The sequence below is a fragment of the Crocodylus porosus genome, unplaced genomic scaffold (assembly GCF_001723895.1).
Source record: "Crocodylus porosus isolate Cpor-Errol unplaced genomic scaffold, CroPor_comp1, whole genome shotgun sequence".
In the NCBI taxonomy this organism is placed as follows: Eukaryota; Metazoa; Chordata; order Crocodylia; family Crocodylidae; genus Crocodylus; species Crocodylus porosus.
In genome coordinates this window covers 60,123,614-60,147,908 of record NW_017728918.1, presented here as the reverse complement: position 1 = coordinate 60,147,908, position 24,295 = coordinate 60,123,614, and the positions used below count along the sequence as shown (strand labels likewise).

General features: G+C 39.2%; 1 protein-coding gene across 1 annotated transcript in view; it reads right to left on the bottom strand.

Annotated features, from left to right (window-relative positions):
• Positions 1 to 10,759: 10,759 nt before the first annotated feature.
• The window catches only part of SENP6 (SUMO1/sentrin specific peptidase 6), a gene marked incomplete at its 5' end in the record, with an annotated part of 97,418 nt that continues 83,882 nt past the window's right edge, over positions 10,760 to 24,295 (bottom strand). The window contains 5 exons of the mRNA XM_019538160.1: positions 10,760 to 11,870; positions 14,650 to 14,800; positions 14,904 to 14,972; positions 20,243 to 20,328; positions 22,748 to 22,851. Coding sequence (XP_019393705.1) covers positions 11,661 to 11,870; positions 14,650 to 14,800; positions 14,904 to 14,972; positions 20,243 to 20,328; positions 22,748 to 22,851 — 620 coding nt within the window. The remainder of the gene's footprint in view (positions 11,871 to 14,649; positions 14,801 to 14,903; positions 14,973 to 20,242; positions 20,329 to 22,747; positions 22,852 to 24,295) is intronic.

Here is a 24,295-nt window from a genome sequence, read left to right as displayed (position 1 = left end):
GTACAGGTTGTTATTTTCTTACCTTGCACTGTGGTTGCTGAGGCTAGAAATAGATGTCGCCAAATGAAGTGGATGAGTTGTGCTGGCATGTGTCCTAGCATTACTGATCCACTTCATTGGGTGAGACATACATCACCCATTGTCCCATTGGTCAATGCTGTGATACAATGGGCAACGTGTTCTCCCAGGACTTGAGGAGCCTGGTCCTACATACTTCAGATATTCCCATGCAGAATTGGGTCCCTGAGGCCCCATGTGTGTCTGCTTTCCTACTTACAGAGACATAGCCCCAACATTTCCCAGGGGCACATCTCTGTAAAGGAAACCCAACTTTCCCTGGCTAGGGAGGTACACCCCAGAGACCTCAGGGCCAGGTCCCTGAAAAAGAAGAAAGCCAGGCAGGCATTCCCAGGGCTTGAGTGAGGGGCCTGATCCCATGCAGGAATTCTTGGGGGGGCACAGGAGCTGGCCCCTCAAACTCACAGATGCTCGCCCAGTCATTTAGAATGTGCAGACAGTCTCCTGCCACAAACCAGACTTCAACAATAAAGAGGCAAACATTAATACAGCTATGGCTATCTAAGCAGGAATAATATATGCATTGTAGCAGTTCAAATGACTGTCCCATGACTATACTCTTCCTAAAAAGTAAAGCACATAATGCAGCCTTGCTGCAGCCATAAATGTTGGGCATTTGTGGCACAGCGAAGGGTTTGATGTCTGTTTGCTTGGCCTTTGGGCAGACAGCAACATTTTTATGGAAGTACAAATGTAACAAAAAGCAAAATCTGTTTCCACTTATAGGGACACACATTTAGACTGAACACAAACTATAGGTTATTGTCACAGAGCGGGGCACAGGAGCGGCCGTGATCTCTCTCTAGAGCTCCCTGTCGTGCCAAGTAGGAGGTCCAGCACCCTCTTACTCGCCCGCCACGTTTTGTTGTTATATGGTTCTAGAAGGAAGGCTGCCTCTTATCACCCTGGACACTGTGCTATGCTTATACTGTCCCCCGTTCCGTAGGGAGTGACCTGGTGCACCCCAGCCTTATGGGCTACGCGTGCCTCCAACCTCCCCTTTAGCACGCCCCAAGCCTCGCAGATGTACCGGATGTTACCTGGTCAGATTCTTGTATGCGCCCCTGGGCTTGTCACACAAGCTGGCGCCCCTCTATCCGCTAGCCCTCTTGGGCCTACTAATTATATCCGCCCCCCTCCTGGGGTCTGCTCAATATACACGCCCCTCTGGGGGCCTCTCCATGTACAGATGGTGCCCCCACTGGGGCCTGTCCCTCCGCGCACTCGCCCTCTCCGGGCTCCCTATAATTGCGGCCTCGCCTTCTCCAAGCTCGTCTCTATGGTAGCACCCTACCCTGGGCTTCTCTTCCTGTGTGTCCCCCCTTGGGCCCAACACGAGCCCCTCAGGCTTCTTGCAAGTGGGGCTCAGGTGGCCTTAGCTGTGCCTGGCCCCCAAAATCCTCTTTGTCCTTTCTCAGGGCTGGGGTATTGCACCTCAAACTACAGTGCCCTCACCGGCACTGTGCACCTTGTCAGGGCTGGGGTAGTACATCCTTACTACAGTGCCCTCACGGGCACCAGGGTCCCCACCACTGTGGAGCCCCTCTGGGACTCTTCCCAATTGGGGCTCAGGCAGCCCTAGCCTTACCTGGCCCCTTGACCCCTTTCTCTGGGTTCTGCCCCGCTGGGGCTTCTACCTACGCCCACGCTGGGCCTCCTCTCACTAGATGTGCCCTCCCCAGGCTCCTCAATCTGTTCGCCCTATTTGGGGCCAGGGTCTAGACACCCCACAATACAGTACCCCTCTCTGGCTCTGGGAGCACCCCACCTCCCTGGGGAGCTCATGATGAGGCCTCCTCCACCCCTACAACCTCGCCGGGTCCTCCAGTATAACAATAACTAAACAGAACCATAAGCCACAATAAGCCTCCTGGCTATAACATAGGATCCAGGCCCACCTGGCTCTCTTGCAAAGGCCTCCCAGTCAGGGTTCTGTCCACCCTTACCATGGTGCAGCCCCTTGGGTGCTCAGGCTGCACCGCTCATCTCTGCTCAGCGCTCTGATCTTTAGCATGTGCATACTAACTATGGAACTTGGGAAGAGCACTTGAAGAACTATCCTTTTATAGGTGAGGTTGTTAGCGTCCAGTGCAGTATAAAGTTTGTGTACTACTTCACCAGAAGAGTGGAGTGGATGAACCACATGTAGTATGCTCAAAGGTAATTAACCTTTACATTTCTAGATTAATTCACTGGACAAACAGATATCTAAAACAGGTTCTAATCAGTGTATCAAGGTTATGCATTCATCCCCACAAACAAAACTTTTTAAAAACTCTGAATAAGTAGATGCTGCTTGCTTCAATGTCCACATTTTTAGGGTTGTATTCTATGTATGCTCAGGGGAACTAGAATGATTTATTTTTTTGGCCAAATGCATGATTTACATAGGGGTGAAAATCCATTTCTTTTTCTTATGTGTTCAGATTTTAAGCCATATGAATACATTGTAGACTAGTTGAATGCCGCTGGAGGACTCGAAGGAGAGGGAAAAGGTGGGAACAGTGGTTCAGATGTTAGATACAGACCCTGAAAACTCAGTAATGGATCCCAAGCCAGCTGTTCACAGGAGTATAAGGAAGGTGAATTTTTTCTATGAAATATAAAACAATATTAAACTATTTGGCATGCAACTGTGAGCAGTAGTAAAATCTATTGTCTTGGTAAAGTATAATTTGTGTTAAGCATAGATTTACCTAATGTTGCATCCTAGATCTATGCTAATGGAGAGATTATGAGTGTTCCCAACAGCCAATGATGTGGAAGAATTATAGGAACTGTGAACCTTATTCAAACCAGTCATCCTAAACATTGTTAATGAACAGTAAGATTTCCATATACAAAGAAAACTGCATGTCTGAAGATGAAATGTTGAAGTAAAAGTTAATAAGCGTTTCTACTAAACTATATAGCAGGATTAACCTACACATTCAGGACTGATAGTATCAGTCTCAAAAGTCAATATAGGTGGCACAGGTAGCAATGGCTATAATTATCGTTGCCAAACATATTTTACTGTATGACTTTTTCAGTTGCTTATCACTTAGCCAAAATTTAAATATTTGGGCTTAAATATTCCATGCTGGGTTTCTGCTGATATTGAACTTCTTGAGAAAGTTTCAGTCATTTCCAAGAATGAGGTTAGGAATGATGAACAAGATTTAATTTAGCATCATTTAATCACATTAAAATTCTTACATTAAACTGTGAACTGTAGCAGCAACTTAACATTCAACAAATTCACCTTTATTCAGCCTTTTGAACCAAATTTGGCCCAGTTACATAGAGACTTCTGAAATTCTTGACCCACATATAACCTATGGAAACTGGGTAGCTAAATTATTTGAAGATTCCTTCTGTCTTGTTATGTTTTGCGCAAGTTCTCTCCCAAGGCTGAGCAGGACTTTGTGCACAACTGTTCTTAGCTACCATGAACTGAAAGCAAGAAAAACTGCCTCCTGAGTTGTCAGTGCTGCCCTGTTGACACCTAATCGGCTTGCCTGGACAGCAGAACTGATGTCGGAGAGATAGTAAATAAGGATGTATTGGTCTTTATTGACAAATAAAAGGGCCTGAGGCTGAGAAAAGCAACATAGAGCATAAAGGAAACTGAGACTAGGATTTGGAGCAGCAGAGGAAGACTAGGACTGACAGGAGAAATCAGGCTTGGGATTCTATGGCAGGATAAGGAGAGATGAGGCTTGAGGAGATTCAGTCTTCAAATAAAAGTGTTTCCTAAATTTTTGATACCTGGAGCACACTTTTGTTTCTGGAATAAAATTGACAACACACTTCACTCTTACACCCAAAAACAGATCTGTCTGTATACATTTCTTCAAAACAGATCATATTCCTTTCTCTATGAGAAAAAAGTCATAGCAGTGCTGAGAAGTACTATTAAAAATGACATTTTCTTCAATGCATGTTTATTTAAACCAAAGATTAGTCTCTATGCCAGTGGCTCTCAATCTTTTTAGCCTCAAGGCCCCCCTCCACAACTCTGAATTTCATGGCACCCAGTTGAAAAATCACTGAGCTAAAGCTAAATTCAGAAAAGATCTAGAAGGGGGCCTTGAGGCTAAGAGTCGAGAATCATTGATCGAGCCAGTGTCACCTGAGGGTGGCAGGGAAGGACTCCACCCTGCAATGCCCTGCTCTTTCCACTGTCTACTGCCTCCCACTGCCTCCTGTCTCCCACTGCCTCAGGGGACACAGCCAGCCCATGTTGCTAAGGCTGCTTCTGCAGCCACACACACTGGTGACCACCCCTGCTGCCCTCCTGCCAGCTCTGGGAACATGGGAGGAATGAGGCTGCAAAGCACACCTTTGTCTGTGCATCCACCTACCAACTCAAAGCAGAGCTAGCTCCTGGAAACATGAAGGGGTCAGCAGAAGGGCTACCTGGGGACAGGGAAGGCAACAGCAATGGCAATAGTCCCCAGAGGAGTAGCCACAGGTGCCACTGGAGCATCTGGGGCAAGTGCAGGGTACCAGATGGGAGGAAAGCTTTTCCCTCCTCACAGAGGGAATCTTACAGAATACTTTTCCCAGTCTTGTGACACACTTGTGGGGCATGGCACACCCTTCAGGAATAACTGATAAAAGATTCTATAACCATTACAACACCCCATAAAATAAAAACTCAGAGTTTGCAAGTCTCAGCATTTCTTTGCTGACTGCAAATTGCTGTGAAACCAAGATCTATATTTCTTATCTCCCTCTAGTGGTTGGCTCTCATTGAGGCTGTGGCCCTTGGCAGTTGCCCATAAATAGAAACCATGTGAGACATTCAGGGATTAATGGCATGACAAAACAGAAAACCAGCCACAAAAAAATTGCAGAAAATACATGTAATATTTTTGTGGCTAGTTTTCATTGCATCTTAAAACTAATTATGTGTCAGGACAGCCATGCCGTGGAAACTGATGCTGGCTGCATGGCAGGGTTTGGTTGGAAGCTCCCTCCATGGCAGAAGGTTGACAACCCTTTGGTGCAGCCCTTCACGGGGCAGCACCCTGAAAGCAGTAGGGTGCAGAGTAGAGGGGAGTCCACCAGATGTGCCAGGGTGTCAAGTCATGGGGAGCTGAAAAGGTCCTAAGGCCAGTCTTGGGGTCAAGACTGACAATCAGCTGATCGTTGGTACTGGCCATGGGAACACACCAAGTCACACTCAGCTGGCTGGCAGCCAGTTTTCAACTTGCCAACACAAGGGCAGCCTAAGATCATGATTATGGGCTTCCTTTCCATTGGAAAGTAGTAATGGTGTAGTTGGGATCTGATCCCAAAAATCACATGTCCTGCCATACATGTGGCATAGCAAGAGGCACAACTGTTGGGCTCAGGGATTGTGCCTAGCTTGAGATTTGAACTGCTGAAGTACTAAACACTCCCAAGAACACCTGAGATAAATCAGAGTTGTGCACTGAACAAACGAAGTGCCAAAAAAAGTTAACAGGCACATCTATACTTGGACTTGAATGTGCAGTAGGCTAACTGTGCAATAAAGCACCATGTAAAAAGTTGTGACGTTATGCTAATGCACAATTAAGATGGGCCACTGTGCAGTCACTAAAAAAGCCTGCCAATGCACTACTGCGCATTAGCACAGCCTAATGTGCAGGAATATAGTACCTCACATTGGAGGCAGTAAATTTAATGGGCATTAGAAAGGGTGCATTAATGCAAATGTAGACCTGCCCAACACATCTGAAAATTAGGCCATAGACATATTTAATTTGGCACCCAAAGTTTGAGTACATTTTTTACCCCATGTTTTCCTATTTGGAAAAATGTGAACAACCAACGGCCCCTCAAAGAAGCAGTAAAAGTAATGACAGAAAAATGGTTATGAAGCAAGCACACTAGCGATAAACACCATGAAAAGTCATGAGAAAGTTAATCTGCAGGGGCTGAATAGTATGCAGTAACTGCAGCCTGAAGCCACACGGAGAATGAGGATGAAATGAAATATTGAATAACTGCACATTCAATATGTACCATCCATTTTGCATTGACCAAAGCAGAGGTTTCATCGAAAATATAGTATGTGACGGTATAGTTAGATTCCATCACAATCCATTCATACAACTTAATTGCAGCCTTAATTACAGCCCTCTTCATTTATGATTGCTTGACTTCGCAACCAGAACATTTTAGGATTTTTCATTTGGTTTTTGTATGCAATGTTTTTGTAGTCCGGAAGTTTCCAGTGGCCCATCAGCTGGGATGTTGCATTTGTATATCTTCTCACAGCCCTTTCTTGCCCTCTTGCCATTTAGACAGATTATGTTACAATATTGATTTATTGTAGTTTAGAAGACCAGCTGTTTAACTCCCAGAATCAAGTAAACACTTTTTTTCAAGTTACAGATTCCTTTCATTTACATTCTTGCACACCCATGGCCCTATATTTAGTTCCATTTTCCATTAGAGGCACAACTAAATGATGTCATGTTCTCAGTGTTCCTTTAGTTTTAGCCTACTTTATTGTCCTTGTACTATCTGACAAATTGTTAGTATATAGTATTTATTTTGAAGTTCCAGTCCTGAAGCAATGTGGGATGTTCATTAGAACTAAAGTGATTATTCTGGCCTTTTTCAGCCCACTATTTATATTAATATTCAGCTCATCCTGCCAGTTTCAGACTCCCAGCCAAACTTTTCTGTAGCTGCTCCTCCAATTATACTGTTTATGCTTGGAAATGTAAACTGCTCTATCCTTTCAAATCATATCCTACTCCAACACTAACTTATTCTATGCACATAAGAATTGGGTGCGTTTAATGAGTTATCAATTAGAAAAAATATTTTTCTAGTTGTCAGTCTTAAAGAATTGAAGTTTGTTACAAGGAAGGTAACGTGTGTCAAAATTAGTTACAGTAAATTGTTATATGCTACTGACAAGCATTAGTACAGCAGCATAAAAATTGTTCGTATTCCCGTTAATATAGTATATATATGTATACTGCACTTAGTTTAAATCACAGGGTAAAAGCCTTGTTTTGATTTTTGTATTGAGGACTATTAAATCGTGTAGATGTTGAGCTTAAAATTATTCTAACCACTCTATTATTTTTCAGGCTATTTCTTGTCAAGAGGGATAGGGCTTGCTTCTCAGCTGATGCAAAGTACCTTGGCTTGACTTCCCTCAAAGGAACTACAGAAGCTGAGGCTCTGACCTATGGTGTAGACTTTACCAAAGCAAGTATGGAAGTATAGATCCTGATGCATGAAATAAAGCAAGGCTTGAAAACACACAAAATGGACATTATTGGGACATTTCATATTGAAATGTCCATTATAAATGCATCTTTGATTAGTGCAAGTGGACCTTGCTAATGATTAAAACCTCTCTCTCTCATCTTTGGAAAATAAAATTGAACATTTGACTGAAGAGAAATGAACGGTGTACTCTTACTTAGAAGAGTACTATTTCATGTTTTCAGGAAATCATCCATCCTTCTCTCCCACCCTTGCCCATCCATAAAGGAAAAAAAAAAAATCTAAATTCAAGATAAATAAGGGAGGAGGAGAAAAAAGATGAAAAACAGAAGAGATCAAGCTCCTTATTTTGTATCTCTGTATATAGGTAGTGATTTATTAAGGTTTTTTTGTTTTTTTTTACTACTCCTCTTTCTCCATAAAGCATGTACTTTCTTCTTTTTTATTCATAGAATCATTTCTAAAGAAAATACATTCTAATCCTTTACAAAGATAACAATGAAATGATCTTTGCTAATGTTAAGCTCATAAGTTTCCAGTTACTTAGAAAATCATATGCAGATTATATTAAGCCTCATGCATTATGAACAGCATAGTTAACTCTGACACCATCATTTATGAAGCTTATGAGAAAAAAAGAACAGCTCAACTATTAAGAATACATGTTGGGGTGAGTACATGGCGCCACCTGGATATGGAGTCTTTGAAGCCCAGCAGAGTTGTCTTTTGTTACCAGGAGTTGGCCTGTGTCTGCAACCAAAGCAAAACCAGCCTTCTCCTAAACAGGGGGGAGGGGGAAGTGAGCATGAGCACATCACAGTCATTTTCCAAAATGTAACTGCACTAAAACAGGTTAGGTCTAAATGGCTCGAATAACCCAAAATCATTTTTCAGGCAGTGTGACAGTTTTAGGGCTTCCTCAATTTCTGTATATTGTTTCCAAAAGGTATTTTTTCATGCCAAAAAAACAAGGTCTTCTTAACGAGACTTCAAAACACAGGCACCTTTACATACGTAGTCCATTAACATGTTAAAACATTAAATATTATATAATCAAATTAAATATAGTTATGAACACAGCTGCTGAAAGTACGTTAATGCCAACTTAAACTTATTTTGAGAAACAAGATTTGCACCAATAATGCAAATTGTAGCACTTGTTGAACAGAAAAATGTTTCTTTACTCAAGTTTTTAAAATACTAAAATGAAGATTTAAACAGATCCATGACCTCAAAATGCAAAGGTTTCTGGTTCTTTCTTTACAGCTTAATATAAAATTAAAATCCCAGCAGCAGTGCATTTTTCTTTGTGTAAACGGAAAAGTGTTTGTTATTTCTTCACTGAATCCTTTGAGATTGATTTCTTAAAATTGGGAGGAGACCAGTCATTTCTCCCTGTTGCAGATTAACAAAGCTGTTCTTTCTTCTGGTCTTTGATGTTTTAAAAAATGTGCATGTGGCTGCTTGGGCAAGAAAAATAAGTGTGTCACAAGAGAATGCTTAGATGTCTCCTCTGCTTCTGCAGCTATCCAGCAAATGTTTACCAGAGGCATGCATTTTTTATGCTAAGATAAAACTTTTATAAGAATCCTTAACTGTTATTCTATCCAACATGAAAACCAATACAACAGATACATCTAATTAGTCAGCCACTCGATACCTTTCACTGCACAACTGAGTCATGCTCCTTTAAAGTAACACTAAATCTTATAAAGCAACATCTAAAAAACATTTTCAGAATGTTTTAGATGCAAGACGCACACCCCCACACATCCTCCCACACACCCCAATAAATACCTGAAAATTCATTTTTACACGAACTTTGTTGAAGAAGAACTGGTCCCACATAATTAATGGTAAAATCCTGTTTTTACGTTGGACAAACATGTAAAAGCAAAGGATATTTTTAACATAAAATCATACATACTAAGTGTGTATACTCCAAGTCAGTAAAGTTTTAAATAAGTCATTCTTAATTCTGTATTTTTTTCTATTAACATCACTTTTTATTAAAAAAATAAAAGTTTTCCTATATGCAACATGTGTATTAGCTTAACGTATGACTGAATCTCTTAAGATCTTAAACATTAAATGATAATAAACCAAACATTTTTATTCTTCACATTTCCATTCTTATATCTCAGAATGGGGAGGATAAAAGCTCCAAACTCAAGCCTAAGAAGAAAACCAAATCACTCTAAAGCATTAAATATGAAAACTGTTCCACAAAATGTTAGAAAAGAAAACACTCTATTGATCAAATTAGGATATGTTATTTATAATCGTTGGGAAGAGAGTGAGAGGAAGACTGGATTGAAAAAGGAATATATATAAAATTGTAATTGTTTTTGCATCTTTCAATAAGAGCTCCCTCACGCTTGGATCACTGATTTATTTGCACTTGTATAACAACTAGTCTAAAATTTTTACTCCCAAGTAGTTTTTCTTTCAATAACCTCTCATCCTCATAGTCTTGTTTTTTTTTAATCCAGAATTTCCCTAACAATGGCAAGGAGTTGAACTTATAGTCAAAAATGACTGGAGAAGGGCGTGCTACATAGATTTAAATTTTATGCATCAAAAGGGTTCCTTGGCACACGTATGCAACAGGAAATCCCGAAGTCCAGATCTTCCCCAACTGACATGGGTAGTACTCAAACTCTCAGATCCCCAGCGCATAGAAGGACGAAGTGAGGGCATCAACATTTCATACAAATCCCACAGGCAATTCTGTGCAAAAGGTAACAGCCCAAGCTTTATATTCCACCGTGTTCAGTCATGTTGCCTTGATAAACCCACCCTGAAGACAGGCTGTTAGAGGTAACTATCCATGCAAGATTTCTCTTGAAGTATGGGTCATTAGAAGCTATGCTTTCAGGCTCTAGTGACAGAGGAGCTGATGTAGAAACACAAGCTTCTGTGGGACGGATTTGGTCCTGCGCTTGAAGCTGATCCCAATGACCCACAGGACTTAGGAGCTGAAATCTCCTTTTCTTTTGCTTTGAAGGAGGGAACCAGAACTTTCAAGTCCCAGCAGAAGAATCCAGAGAAAACTCTGCAAATAGAAGGAAACCCTTGTTTTTCCCCACCCTTCCAGCAGACCACTTTTTTCACAGAAAGAGGCAACTTCCTTGCAAAAAGGCTTATGTTAAGGAAAGGCTAAATTATACAAACCCCTTGCAAGGACAGGTTCTCTTTCATCTGAGTATCAAACCCTTTTTAATAATTAAGGGGCTGTGCAAGGTAGTTCTGCACTGCAAGAAATATTGGCATTTAATGTTGTACTTTTAAATTACTTTAAGTGAGACTACACCATGAAAAATATCCAAACAAATTAATTCCAACACCTTAGTTTGATGCTACCTAAAGCCAAGAACAAACAAATAAGCAAGCAATGAACACTGATATTTGGGGGGGTTGTGTGACTATTACAAAAAATAGTAATCATACACTTTTTAAAAAATGTTCATTACTTAGATAAAGCACATATGAATGCAACATTCGGAATTGTAACATAGAAAATGTAAATGTGGGCAATCTGTTATTTCAAGTACACTTACCAAAATACAATTTTTATAATGAAGAAAGTCTCAAAATACACCTGTACAACAATTGGGATCCACAAAATGTGATTCCATATCATCACTTAAGATCATTTTATTTAAAATTGCTTTTATAATACTGCTTGAATAGTAATCTCTGGTCAAAGAACATTCTCCCTCTCAATCCCCACAAAGCAACTGCAAAGTTTTAACTGTAATGCATGTCTTTTCATAACCCCAAATCTGAAGCATTCCCATTTAACTATTACATTGTCTACACTTAGGTATTGTATGTAAGGATGTGAATCACCTTCCCTAGGGCCATAGTTTATCTTGACCATGTAATTCATTCAAATGATTTTTCATCTGAAATCAGAATAATCTTGTAAGGATAACTGAACAGGGTCAAAATATGAATTCCATAACCTTGTTACCCGATCATTCCCTATGTGTCAATTAATTAAACATTACAATTTTACTGAAAAAGAAAAAAAAGTTAACCATGTCATCCTATAAATATTTTATTTATTTGCTTTATGTTTAGAAGTTGCTATTTAAGTTCTATTAACAGAAATAGATAACAAAAAGCTTCCTAACAAGTGAAAAAAAATAATTACAAATGCTGAAAAAGTTGGCCTCATTAACATATGTACAAACTTGCTTACTTAATACATATCTTTTTGGGAATTTATTAATTTTATGACACACATTTATACAGGCATTAACATTCCCAAGTAACTTTGAGCAGAGAATACTCCAATGCTTTAGTCTGGGCAGACAAAGATAGTATACTTCAGTTTTTGACTGCAGATTTTTTATTTAGTCTGAGCTGCTGTTGATAAATTGTTCTGTTCCTTCCTGCACAGGTCTTTCTGTCAGACTCGTATCTTTCTGTCCCTTCTTCTCTTTGTTCTGCTGTTCCTGCAGCTTCAAGATTATGTTTCTTATTTCTTCTCGTTTAGTTTTCATTCTAGGTCGTGGAAACCAGTCCATTAAGTTCATTGGCAACTCAAAATTGAGAATGGGATTCTGGAAAGAATTCAATTGAATATTATAATACAGTGACACTAATTAAAAGACCACAGAGAACTTTTTTACCTGAACCAAACTGAAAATTTAGAACAGTCATCAAAATCCCTCTACTTATAAAAGAGGATCTCTACAATTTATGGTCTTGGAAAAAAGAGTTTTCTATATTCATATGGAGGCTACATTAAAATGTGATCCATAAAATATTTATGAAAACTGTTTATATTTTAGAATTAAAAAACAACTTTAGAAAGTAGCAAGTTTAGTGGATATTGATTAATGTAAAATACTTGCTTTACAATTGAATCAAAATCACTGCAACGACTACTGGAAAAACAATTCTCATCCTTTTTAGCAAACAGAGCAAATTTATTTTTGCTTTGTTTTTACTTAGGAGCAAGCAAAGTTTGACTGATTTAATTCTAATACATTACTTACCCTAAGCAAAACATAACAGATTTGCTGAAACTGACTTTTTCTGAAAGTCTTACACCACACCACTACAATAGCATCAGTATCAATCCACCTTGACGCACACAGAATTTAGATAGTACAGTAGTAGAAACATTGGAAGCCAGTTTTAAAATTTAGTGAAACTACAAATGCTAGTGCATTACTGGTTTTCTGAAAAATGTCAAAGTATAAGCAGACAACATGGATAGAAACTGTGTACAGGTTCTATATTCAACTTGGCTAGATGGGCATGAGCACACTCTAAAAGAAGGATAAAAATTAAGGTTACTATAAAGAAAGTTAGAATGAAATCTGGCAACAATATCCTGGATAGATAAGAAATGGAAAGCTTTCAGAATTCATGTCACAGTAGGCATGGTCAGTGTCCATCTCTGGAAATGACAGAAACTAATGTATGGTCAGATATAATTAGCATATTTACTTAAATCTAAGACATGTTTTTTTTCTCCCCAGTCAGCATGGGGGGAAAAGCCCCTCATTTTAGGTTGACTTAAAAAATGTATGGGGGGAGGGGGAAGCAGCTGCTGAAGTTCTGACTATGGCCCTGAATCTGGGTCAGTGCAGAATCAGTCCCACAGCAGCCACCTGAGGCCTGCCCCCCCAACAATCTCTGCTTACCCTCTTCCAGCTTCTGCTCCCTCCTTCCCTTCCCCTCCCCCCGCAACTTTCCCCCTCCCTTATAGTCGGGTGGAGCTTGGCTCCAACTCAGGCTGGATTACCTCCTGGGCACAGAGCACATGACAACTCCTTTGCCTGACCTGCCAATCAGCAGTGCCACCATTACTGCAGTCCAGAAAGGCTCAGCTTCCACATGCTATGCTCCAGGGAGGGGAATAGAGTCCAGGCAGCACCTGACAGTAAGGGAGGGGTGGAGGGGGAAGAGGCAGAGACTAGGGAGTGGCAGACACTCTGGGCAACAGACTGGGGAGGGGTTGCTGGGGCGAGGGGCAGAAAAGCTGCAAGGGGAAAAGTTGGGGGGAACAGAAGGCAAGGGGACCACCTAACCCTCCCAGTCACAGCTTTCTCTGCTATAGCAGTGGGAGGAGGGCAAGGGACAAATTTAAGACAACTCTCCCACACTGAGATTCTACATCTGGGAAGTGGTAACAAATTTATAATTTTTCCATATATAATATCTGATTAATTCAGGGTTATCTTAAATTCAGGGTCATCTTAGACTTCCATAAATACAGTGCCTGTGTGCAAGTTTCCTAATTTATAGTAGCTATCTTATTAAAGAGGTTTGGGTTTCAAAACAAACTGGGTTTTTAACTTGGTTAAAAAATTTAAGGCAAATTTTAGTTGCCCGTCAGGAAAAAGAACATATTTATCTATTTTGTGATCACCTCCCTTGCTCCATACTTCCTAATTCCACTTGTTCTAGCATGTGTTCCGGCCCTTGCCAAATGACAGATGCGAGATGTTAACTCTCCACTATTTTTTTTTATTCTTGCTATATGAATGATAGTTGAAACAATTAAAGGACTTTTGTGTCATTTAAAATAGATTAGTAACTTAAACTGATGGACTTTTAAATCAGCCCAAGTTGAAAAACATGCATTGTTATACAAGTTTAGAATAGCATTTCCTCTATATATTATTTCCTGTAATATGTTGCAATTCCCAAGACAGCTGCTACAGGCAAGGGCATTCATTTGCAGTTCTCTGGCAAATGAAAGCTTCTTCACAAGTCATGACAGGAAGAAAAACTAAACGCATCGTAATATAGCAACCACTTTGCAATGAGAGAGAAACTAAAAATTGTTTACTGACTGTTGGTCCCCAATTTCTTCCCCATTTGCAGCACTTGACTCTATAGTATAGTGGAGGGACATGGAAAGGAACATATTACAAAGAGTTCTTGTCCGCCATGTCTCCCCAGCTTAGATATTTTGGTACAGGCCCATTTCCCTTGTGGAAGTTGGCACATGGCTTTACTTTTCAAGGTCATGAAATGTGTTTAAGAAAAAAAAACAGCAAAAAAATCCCACATATCTTTAAAGAAATGCTTATCAAATTCATATAGTGGTCTTATGAAAGTCAGTGGATTTTATACCACTTACTTCAAAGGGACGAGCAACTATAAAAAAAATTCAGACCTTTTCTAAAACCATTGGTACCTTCCAACATTTATATTGTGAGATTTCTGTCAATCTATACATGACAAATGGCACATATCCAAAATAGAATGGATTCACCTTGCAAATGGATTTTTAATTCATAATCCCAATTTCACAGAAATGCTCACCATAGTTTTAACTACAGGCTACAAAATAAATTGTGTGACAGAAGTGAGGAAACTTACCTCAAAAAAGCTCTCCACATACTGTAATACGTATACTCCACAATCACTGAAATTGTTTTGTTGGGGCACTTTTGGATTGGAACCTTTCATAACATCTTTGGAGAAACTTCTTTTACTACCCTTCCTGACTTCCCATTCTACTTCCAAGTATCTGAGACAAAAGGCATATAGAAAAAAAAAAAAGTTAGGATATTTTTTCTTGTGGAATTTTGCAAATATCTGTTAAAAATCTGAAAAAGATGTTTAGAACTTACTCCCTTAGTGTTTTCACAACATTGGATCGAGAAGGGCCTCTCAATGAGTCCATAAGCAAAATGCATGGCCTAGGAAAAAACACAATTTTAAAGATACCAAGTATTTTACACATGCTCAAAAAATAGAGCAAGTTAATCTGCAACTTGCTTTGAAAACAAGCACAAGCACAAAGTAAATTTACTAGATTTAACATTTCTATAAATGAGTTGCTTGTTACACATAAAATTAGCAGAAGAACAAAAGATGATTACTTTTTCTTTTAGTATGTTACCTATGCATTTGATCAACCTTTGTGTAAAGTCACTTTCACTATTTCTCCTGGAATATGTTAACTATTGTGCTATATCAAAGATTAAACCTGTGCTTGCTTTGGTTTGGTATGGTTTGGCTTTGTATTTGGGTCTCTTTCACAGAACTGCAGGAAAAGGAAGATATTAAAAAAATATAGGGAAATTTAAGGGCAGCTTAATACAGACACTAGTCAACTTTTTACTCTTTTGAAACAGATTATGTTCTTTTAAAATGTACCTGTGGACAGCATAGAAAAGATCACACCTTATTTTTAATGAGTAACGTATCTGAATAATGTTTAGAAACTTGTGTGCTGTTCTAAACTGTAAAGTGTCACAAAAATACCCTCATTAAAAAAAAAAATAAAACCCCAAAACACACTCTAGCAGCTAGGAAAAAAAATAAACGGAAACTAGAATCTCTTTGACATCGCATACACATTTAAGTGAAAGGGACTTTACTACTATTGGCAGTAAAGAATTTAACCAAAGAAAAACAGTTTTATAAGTCAGGGAAAACAGCCTTTACAAAAGGTAGACTGCATTAATACTGTAGCTTATTTACACTCCTCATCAATGGACAGCCTTTGCCAGTGACAGAAAACAAATGTAGTTTGGACAGTACAGAACAACACTGTAAAATATATTAGAGTTAAAATGTTACGTTTTTCGAAGTAGAATAGAAAATTTTAACTATGTCCCTAGTAGTAATAAGCATACCGGTTTAGTATAAGTGCATAACACTGCCCTCCAGACAAGGTCTGCTACTTTCTCAAACATTTAAATTTTTAAAATATGTTCCTGGAGACTGAAGCTATTTGAATTAATGAAAAGAAATTAAATTAAAAAAAATCCCACACCTTAGGGAAAAAAGGAGATTTTAACACCAGGGGCTTGTTAGTGATAGGGAAAGGCTTATTGTCACAAGTGAAGATATTAAAGGACGTGTATCTTTTAAAATTGAGTAATGTGTGCATTTCTATAGACTTGATCAAGGTAAAGTAATCCACAGTACAAGTTTTTACTTAGGCCCAAATTAGTTCTGGGGTAGAAAAATGGATGTGAATAGTATAAGTCACAGCAACTCAAAGTACATTTTTAAAGCCTACAAACTAGATTTCTACTTTCTATAAGCAAAGTATAAAAATGGTTTTTGGATAATGCACATACATAACACCATTATGCTTTTGTTACTGTACATAAAGTGGCTATATAAATATAAGGTGCAAGAAGCAGCAAGGGAATTGTGTCCTCACTCCTGCTTGGCAGAGAAGCAAGAAGCCTTGGTGATTCAGAGAAAGAATTTGCAAATTAAGTCTCTGCCCGATTTGGGCTTTGTGATTTGGGCTCATTTTGGTTGCCATTTGGAGGGCTGTTTGGGCAGTAAGCAGGGAAGTGCTCTCAGCTCATCAGTCTAGCCACTGAGAATAGTGTGAATTAGGAAGCAGGGCTCACTTAGGCAAAAAGGTAAGTCAGCCAGGGTCCAATGAACACACTGGGGGGAGGAAGGGGAAGCAGGGGGGAAGGCAACTGATCTCAGAGCTTGCAGCATGTCCCTGTCAAAGACATGTAGGGGAAGGCTTGTGGTGAGAGGTGTTTCCAATTAATTCCCTCAGGAACCAGGTTTTGGGTGTTCACTGGTCCCAGCTATCAGGGCTGGTAGAATTAGCTGAACTGCCAGTTTCTAGAACTCTGGCAAGGAGTAAACAGATGAGAACCTGGCAAAGAATGTACTGCGTTTGAAAGCTTGTCTAATTCTATTCCAGCTACACAGTTTGAGGATATCAATAAAAGAATATAAATTATATTATGTATAAATTATAATATCACATGTACATATTTATTAGAATTTATATAATGAGGATATCTTTTATTGATAATTTATATAACGCATCTCTCAGAATTTCTGGATCATCACAGCCACAAAATCACTCTTACACTACCATACACAGAAACCAGCTAAAGACAGGTACAGAAAGTAGTGGCTAGGTTCAGAAGCACTCACACAGACAAGGAATTGACACAATGTGAGGCGGGTGTGGTTTTTTTCCAACAACTAATGGAAGTATTTAAATTGCAGAACCTTGTGCTCACAGGGTACTTGAATTCCTTTAACATCTGCTAGGAGGGTAAGAGCAGTGCACATGCACTCCAAATTTTTGGAGTGTTTTGGGGATAACTGTTTGGTACAGATGGTGGAGAAGCCATGGTAAAGATTGCAGGCGGAGGGAGGATAGGACTTTTCTCTATTTTCTGCTCACAGGGAGGAATTGACTCAAAATATGGAGGTACAAGTTAAATTGGGTGATGACAGTGACTACGATAAGACAAGAGTTCAATATTTTAAGGAAATGGGGGAAAAAGGAGTAGCAGAGTAAAGATGCTAGACTTCAGAAAAGCAGACTAATAAACTAAGGGAACTGGTGGGCAGAATCCCCTGGGAGGCAAGTATGAAGGGGAAAAGGAGTCAAGTAGAGTTGATTTTACTGCAAGGAGGCCATATTAAGGGTGAAAAAAAACCAGGCTATCCTGATGTAAAAAAAGAAAATAATTGCTCCAAAAATTGTGGCCTGATTAAGCTTGCATTTTCAATTAGCTGAAACTCAAAAAACAATCCTAGAAAAAGTGGGAAACTAGCCATATTTTTAGGGAGTAGCGTAAGAGTATTGCACAAGCAGGGAGAAAAATCAGGAAGGCCAATGCAAGAACTGACTACAGGTATCAGGGGATATAAAACACAAGAAAAATGCATTCTACAAGTATATTACAAGTAAAAGAAAGACCAAGGAAAGTATACATTCCTAAGTAAATGCAGAATGCAATCAAATCATGGGTGATGCAGAGAAGGCCGACGTATTTAATATATTCTTTACTTCAGGCTTCACGAACAAGGTCAGAAACCATTTGACCACTTCAGTTGGAAACAAAGATATATGAGGTGATAAGTAACTTAGTAGTAGAAGAATGGGTTACAGATCTCATGAAGCATGTCATCAAGAAAACTATTTCTAAATGTCTAAAGAAGAAAAAGGTGATCAGGAACAGTCAGCATGGATTCATCAAGGGCAAATCACACCTGGCCAACTTGAATTCTTCCTTTAAATTAAAGTTCATATGAAAGGATTCAAAAAAGAACTGTCACATGTCTGTTTATTTTTAAGTGTTCCAGGAACTATTGTAAATATAGGCTTATGATTAGCCTCATTAGGGGGGAAAAAAAGGTTTATCCCTTATCCACGAGAATAACCAATATGGATTTGTAAAGGGTAATTTATGCTTGATGAACCTCATTTCCTCCTATTGCAAGGTGACAGGCTTTGTAGATGGGGGAAATCAGTGATGTGATGTACCTTGAATTCAGCAAAACTTTTGATATCATCTCACATGCCACTCGTTAGTATGTTATGGAAATAGTATCTAATTGAAGCTACTGTAAAGGTGGATACAAAACTAGTTATATCATTCCACTTAAGGAGTATTCATCAATGGCTCAACCTCTAATTGGGAGCAGCTGTTCAAATGGGGTTCACCAGGGGTCTGTCTTGGATCTGATACTATTGAATACTGTTCGCTTCATTAATGATTTGGACAATGGGACTGAGTGCATACTTTGCAGATTTAAGGGTGACACCAAGCTAGGTGAAGTTGTAGATACTCAGGAAAACAATATACGGATTCAGAATAACCTTAACAAACGGGAAAAATAGTCCAAAATTAAATTAACTCCGTAAGGACAAGTGCAAAGTACTGCATGTGGAATGGAACAACTGCAGGCATAAATACAGACTGGGGAACACCTGGCTAGACTGCAGTAAAGGACCTGGAACTTATAATAGATCAGAGGCCAAGTGTGAGCCAACAGTGTGCTCCTGCTCCAAAAAAAAATGCAACAGCACAGTTGTATTAACAGGAATGCCACTTGCAAATCAAGAGAAGTGATTCTTCTACCAAATATAGAATTGGTGAGGTCACACTTAGAATACTGCATCCATTTTTGGGAAGAGAACTTAATGAAAAATGTAGACAAATTAGAAATAATCCAAAAGAAAGCAACAAAAAATATTAGAGGCTTAGGAAGCTTAACTTACAAAAAAAAAAGTTTGGATAATTTAGTTTGGAGAAGAAAAGGGGGTGGGAAGAAAATACCCCAAAGACTTGTCTGCAATTGCTAGAGACGGGAAGCAAACTGAAGGAAAGGAAATTTAGTTTGGATGTAAGGAATAAGTTATTATGAAGGTGGTTTAGTACTGGAACGGATTACCTGGAGAGGTTGTGGAATCTCTCTCCTTGGAAGTTTTTAAAAGCAAGTTAGACAAACACTCATCTAGGATGGTTTAGACAGGGATGATTCTGCCTTGAGCAGGAGATTTAGCTCTCCTGAAGTCCCTCCCAGCCTCACTTCTCTATAATTCTAGAAGCATCTGTGATTTCTGAGACTCTAGAGGAATCTTTTTTCCCCTTTTACAGGATAGTATCAGTACAAAGAAGGGAAACTGATAAAACAATTAGGATTAGAAGACGAAGAAAAAAGAAAAAGGATATTATAAAGACACACTAGTAATAAAAATCAGAATTTGGAAGCTTGCATTTTTGTCATATTAAAGAAACTATGTAAGTTGTGATTGGTTAAAAAATATTGTGCAGATCTACACTCCAAGAAACAAAGTTTTTTATGATATATTTGAATTTAACAGCAATGGACAAAGGAATGTATGAGAGAAGCACAGCAGTAGTTACTATTTACTACTGTGAAATATTATGACCATGGAAAGGAACACATTAAAAACAAACTCTTAATATGAGACAAGCATCTGGATACATTTTTGGTAATAAAATGAAAAAAGTAAAAAAGTTATGATAGTATTATTAGTTTGGGTAATTCATAATTAATGCCTTGATTCAGCATTCATTTAAACTTGCCCATTAACTTTAAGCAAGTGCCTATCTACCATATTTAACATGGGAAAAGAAAGGTCCTCATTAGTTTTCAGAATTCAGTTTTTATAAAGTATTGATACAAAGTTCATTCCAATCCTCATAATGCTTACTGTTTGCAGATATTGGGCTTCAGATGCCACTGTCCCATTTCTGAATTACAGTTATCATCTACCAGGCCATCATCGCTGCTGTCTTCCTGTAAAAGCAAAATGGTTCTGGGTATTCAAAGGATAAAGCAAAAATTAAATGGAATTCAAATGAAAATGTTATTAAAGTTATCTTACCTGCTTAAGAGTAAGTTTAATACAGACCTGTTAGCTCCCCCCTAATCCATATATATGTTCTGAGTATCTTGTACATACGTGATTTTCAGACTCTTATGACTTCATCAATTCTATATTGAGAAGATACCCAGTAGGACTGGGAACACCCACAGTGGATGACAACTTTTTGGGCAGGTTTGCCACAAATTAAGCCCACACTGTCCTTAATTACCACTTAAATCCCCCTCCCCTACTGAATTGGCTGTTCTGGTTTCCACTCTGTGCTTGATGCTCCCTCTGCCCCAACTACTGTTCTCCTTTCTTCTCCTTGCCCTTCTCCCTTACACACGCAGAGGCTGGTCATGTCACTTGTGGCAACCATGCCAGAGGCTAGAATCAAAGTTGTTAAAACCAACGTTTTCAGCTTAAACCTTAACCTATGTTAGATTTCAGGGGAAGTTATATCAAATACTCCACACATAAGCAAGATTACTCCCCCTAAAACAACCAACCAAACTTGTTCAGTAGGATTTTATGTTTTTGGTGGGTTGTTTTTTTTTTTTTTTTGGGGTGGGGTGGGGTTGGAGGACGAAGAGAAGGGGGCCTATTGTGTTCAGGGTTGCAGCATTAAGTAGCTATGGCATTTCTATGAAATCCAGATGAATAACTTTAATCTTCTGGAATCACACTGAAGGCCCACCCTCAGTTCAATTAAATTCAATTCACTGTAAATGGGTATGCTGTCCTTTGGACTATGAAAGTTAAAAGAAGCTAGATGCAATTCTAGCCACCTCACTCCCTTGCATGCTACTGCTACAGAAATTAGCATACCTTAGAAACACTTGTCCAGTGAGCCACCTAGGTTTAGGGAGGACCTTTGAGTTTTGCCCTTTTGAGATCACTTTTCTGTGCAAAAGTTCTCTCTTGACCAAAGAATTTTTTGAGATTAGAATAATGACAGGGTTCCATTGCACTTAAATGCATTGCAACAAAGCACAAGGAGGTTTGCTTTTTCTAACTCCTTGATTCACACCATGGACCACTTTTGTTATGGGGGTGGAGCAGGGAGGCGAGTGATTTTCAGAAGTGAGCATATACACAAAGAAATAAAACAATGCAGCATGATTATCTGAAAACATCTTTTGGTGAGAACTAACCAGCCCAAAATGCAATGTATTCAGGATTGCCAACCGAAGATACTGGGTTTTTTGGTATTTGGGGGGGTTTTTTTCAACTGACAATCTGCAAATTTTTGACTGACAACCAAACTTTTTTTACTTGGTTGCCAGTCAAAATAGTAAATACAAAAGATTTTTGTATTGATGCATGTTTTACATAATGTAAGTGCCACTCTTCTGTCTTGTTGGCAGTTACAAGGGCTGGATTCAAATCTAGAGGTTTTGAACACTCTGCTAACAAACATAATAAAAAAAGTTTGATTGCCAGTAAAAAAAGTGTACAAAAGGAACTCTTGAGTTGGAAACTCTGCTTGACAGCAGCAATGCCTCCATTCCAGGGGTCCTCTAACTCATCCCCAACACTCTAATGTCCACATACATACCCTTCCCCATGCTGCCCCTCTGCCCAATCTACCTCCCCCGCTCCTGCCTTACCCCTGCTGGCCTCAATCCCTCCATTCCAGCACAGACCCTCCCCTAAAAGAAGCCTACCTGTAGTACTACAGGTAGTCAATAGGACTCAGCAGCAGCACATGGCTAGGGGGAAGGGCTACAAACCCCTGAAAAAAAGACTCCCTGCAGGGTGTAGCATTCCCACTTAGACCCCTGGTGGTGAAGTTGTGCTATTCTTCTTCAACACTGCCTCCAGCTTCTTACTGACCATGGAGTTTCAATCAAACTCTGTTTTGTTTAGTGTTTTTATGGACCACTTAATATTTTTAAATGATTTTACGGAGAAGCATTTTTAGCCTGATTATTTTACTGACTGTCTGTACATTTACTGACATATGGCAACCCTGAACGCATTACCGGGGGGAGGGGGAAGGAGGAAAAACCCACAGCAAAAGAACATGCTAACATCACCCAACAAAGGTTTTCTCTTTCTAAGAAACCACACGACCTATTATCCAGATAAAAGTGGAGAAAATGAAGCTCTCTTTAAACCCCAGCTAAATCATCCAACATCATTGTACTTTCATAAGTTACAATGATGTAGGATGATTTAGCTGAAATATAGCACCTGATTTCCCATTTGGTGCAAGACCAAGCAACTGCACCCCTGACAAGCTAAGCAAGATAATGAACAACCAGTCTATCTATTTCACATTCAGCTTTTAAAGGCTCTTCATCTGGAAATGGGCACATATTCAAATGAAGTTATTAAGCTCTTTACCTGGTTATCTTGATCTTCAGAAAAATCTATAAGGTCATCTTCATTTACTTTACTGCCATCAGCTGAGTCTTCACTGTAGTTTAGCCTAATTTTGTGCAAGCCATCTGTATAAGCATAAGTAGTAGCATATTTTAAAAATATCATCTACAACATTTTTATTACTACACATTACACTTAGGTGCTACCACTAGTATCTGAGCTTCCTCATTCCGAGCTAGAACTTTATTCTACATCATAGTATCATGGTGCTTAGGGTCGGAAGGGACCTAAACACACCATCAGGTCTGACCCCCTATCCCAGGTGCTGGGGTCATATCACTGTAGCCAAATATCTATCCAGCCTCCTCTTGAAGACCCCCAAGGTAGGACTCTCTTGGGAGTCTATTCCAGAGCCTGGCAGCCCTAACTGTAAAGTAAGGTCTCCTGATGTCCACCCTGAACCTTCTCTCTAACAATTTGTAGCTATTATTCCTAGTAGCCCCGGGTGGTGCCCAGGAGAACAAAGCCTTCCCCAATTCCCACTGGTCCCCCCTGGTGAGTTTGTAAACAGCCACCAGACCCCCTCTCAGCCTTCTCTTGGCTTGGTATTAGCTTCCATCATGTAGACATATCTTAAGTGAAATGTTTCTTCCAACACTTGGGCTAGGTATGGACATGACACTTTTAATGGTCTTAGTAATTGAAACTGGTCTATACTCATAACTGAATAGAAGTCCTGCACACACAGACTGGTTAAAAAAAAAATGTGGAACCCAATCTAAGAGTTACTCCCCCACAAAGCGCAATGTGTGTTCTGTTTGCTACTGATCTAATCTCTACCACTTACAGAAAACCATGCAGCTTAGATTGATGTTGCCTTGGGGTTTCTGAATGTCTGCATCTAGCCTTGATCTACAACTGAAACACTTCTACTGTTGCATAAAGAATCCTGAGACCTACACCAGAAAATGAAACTAACCAACATGCATGTTTATGCCTGTTCACTCTGATTTGCCAGAAATGTATGCCTTATCAGTATTTTAATGAATTTATCAACTGGTACCAAATAACTAGAAAAGAAAAAATTACTACCTGTATTTAAGACGATGAGGAGTGGGAAAAGAAAGAGGTGTGTAAAAAACAATCTTTAGTTTAATCTCACTATTATGAAAAGCAGATCGACTGAGGGCTACAAATATGAAATAGCTGGAAAAAGCAACATGCAACCTTGGGATATACCAGGAGGTATTTCCAGTAGCAAGAGAAAAGTATTAGTGCCATTGTACCATTCTGATCAACAATATTCAAGGAAGACGTATTCCAAGAGGAGGAAGGGTAGAGCAGTGCTATGACATTGATAAGAGAAACCAAGAACCTATTTGATCAGAGATCAACAAAAGATTGGCTACTCTGGTCTAGCAACACAAAGGCTAAGAAGGATAAGACTGGTATATAAACTTAGTAAGGATTCAAAGCCAAAGGTCAGGAAAAAAGATCGATTTAAACTAACAAAAGTTTTGGTATAAGAACAAATGAGTGCAATTATCCTAAAACACATCTGGCTAGAAA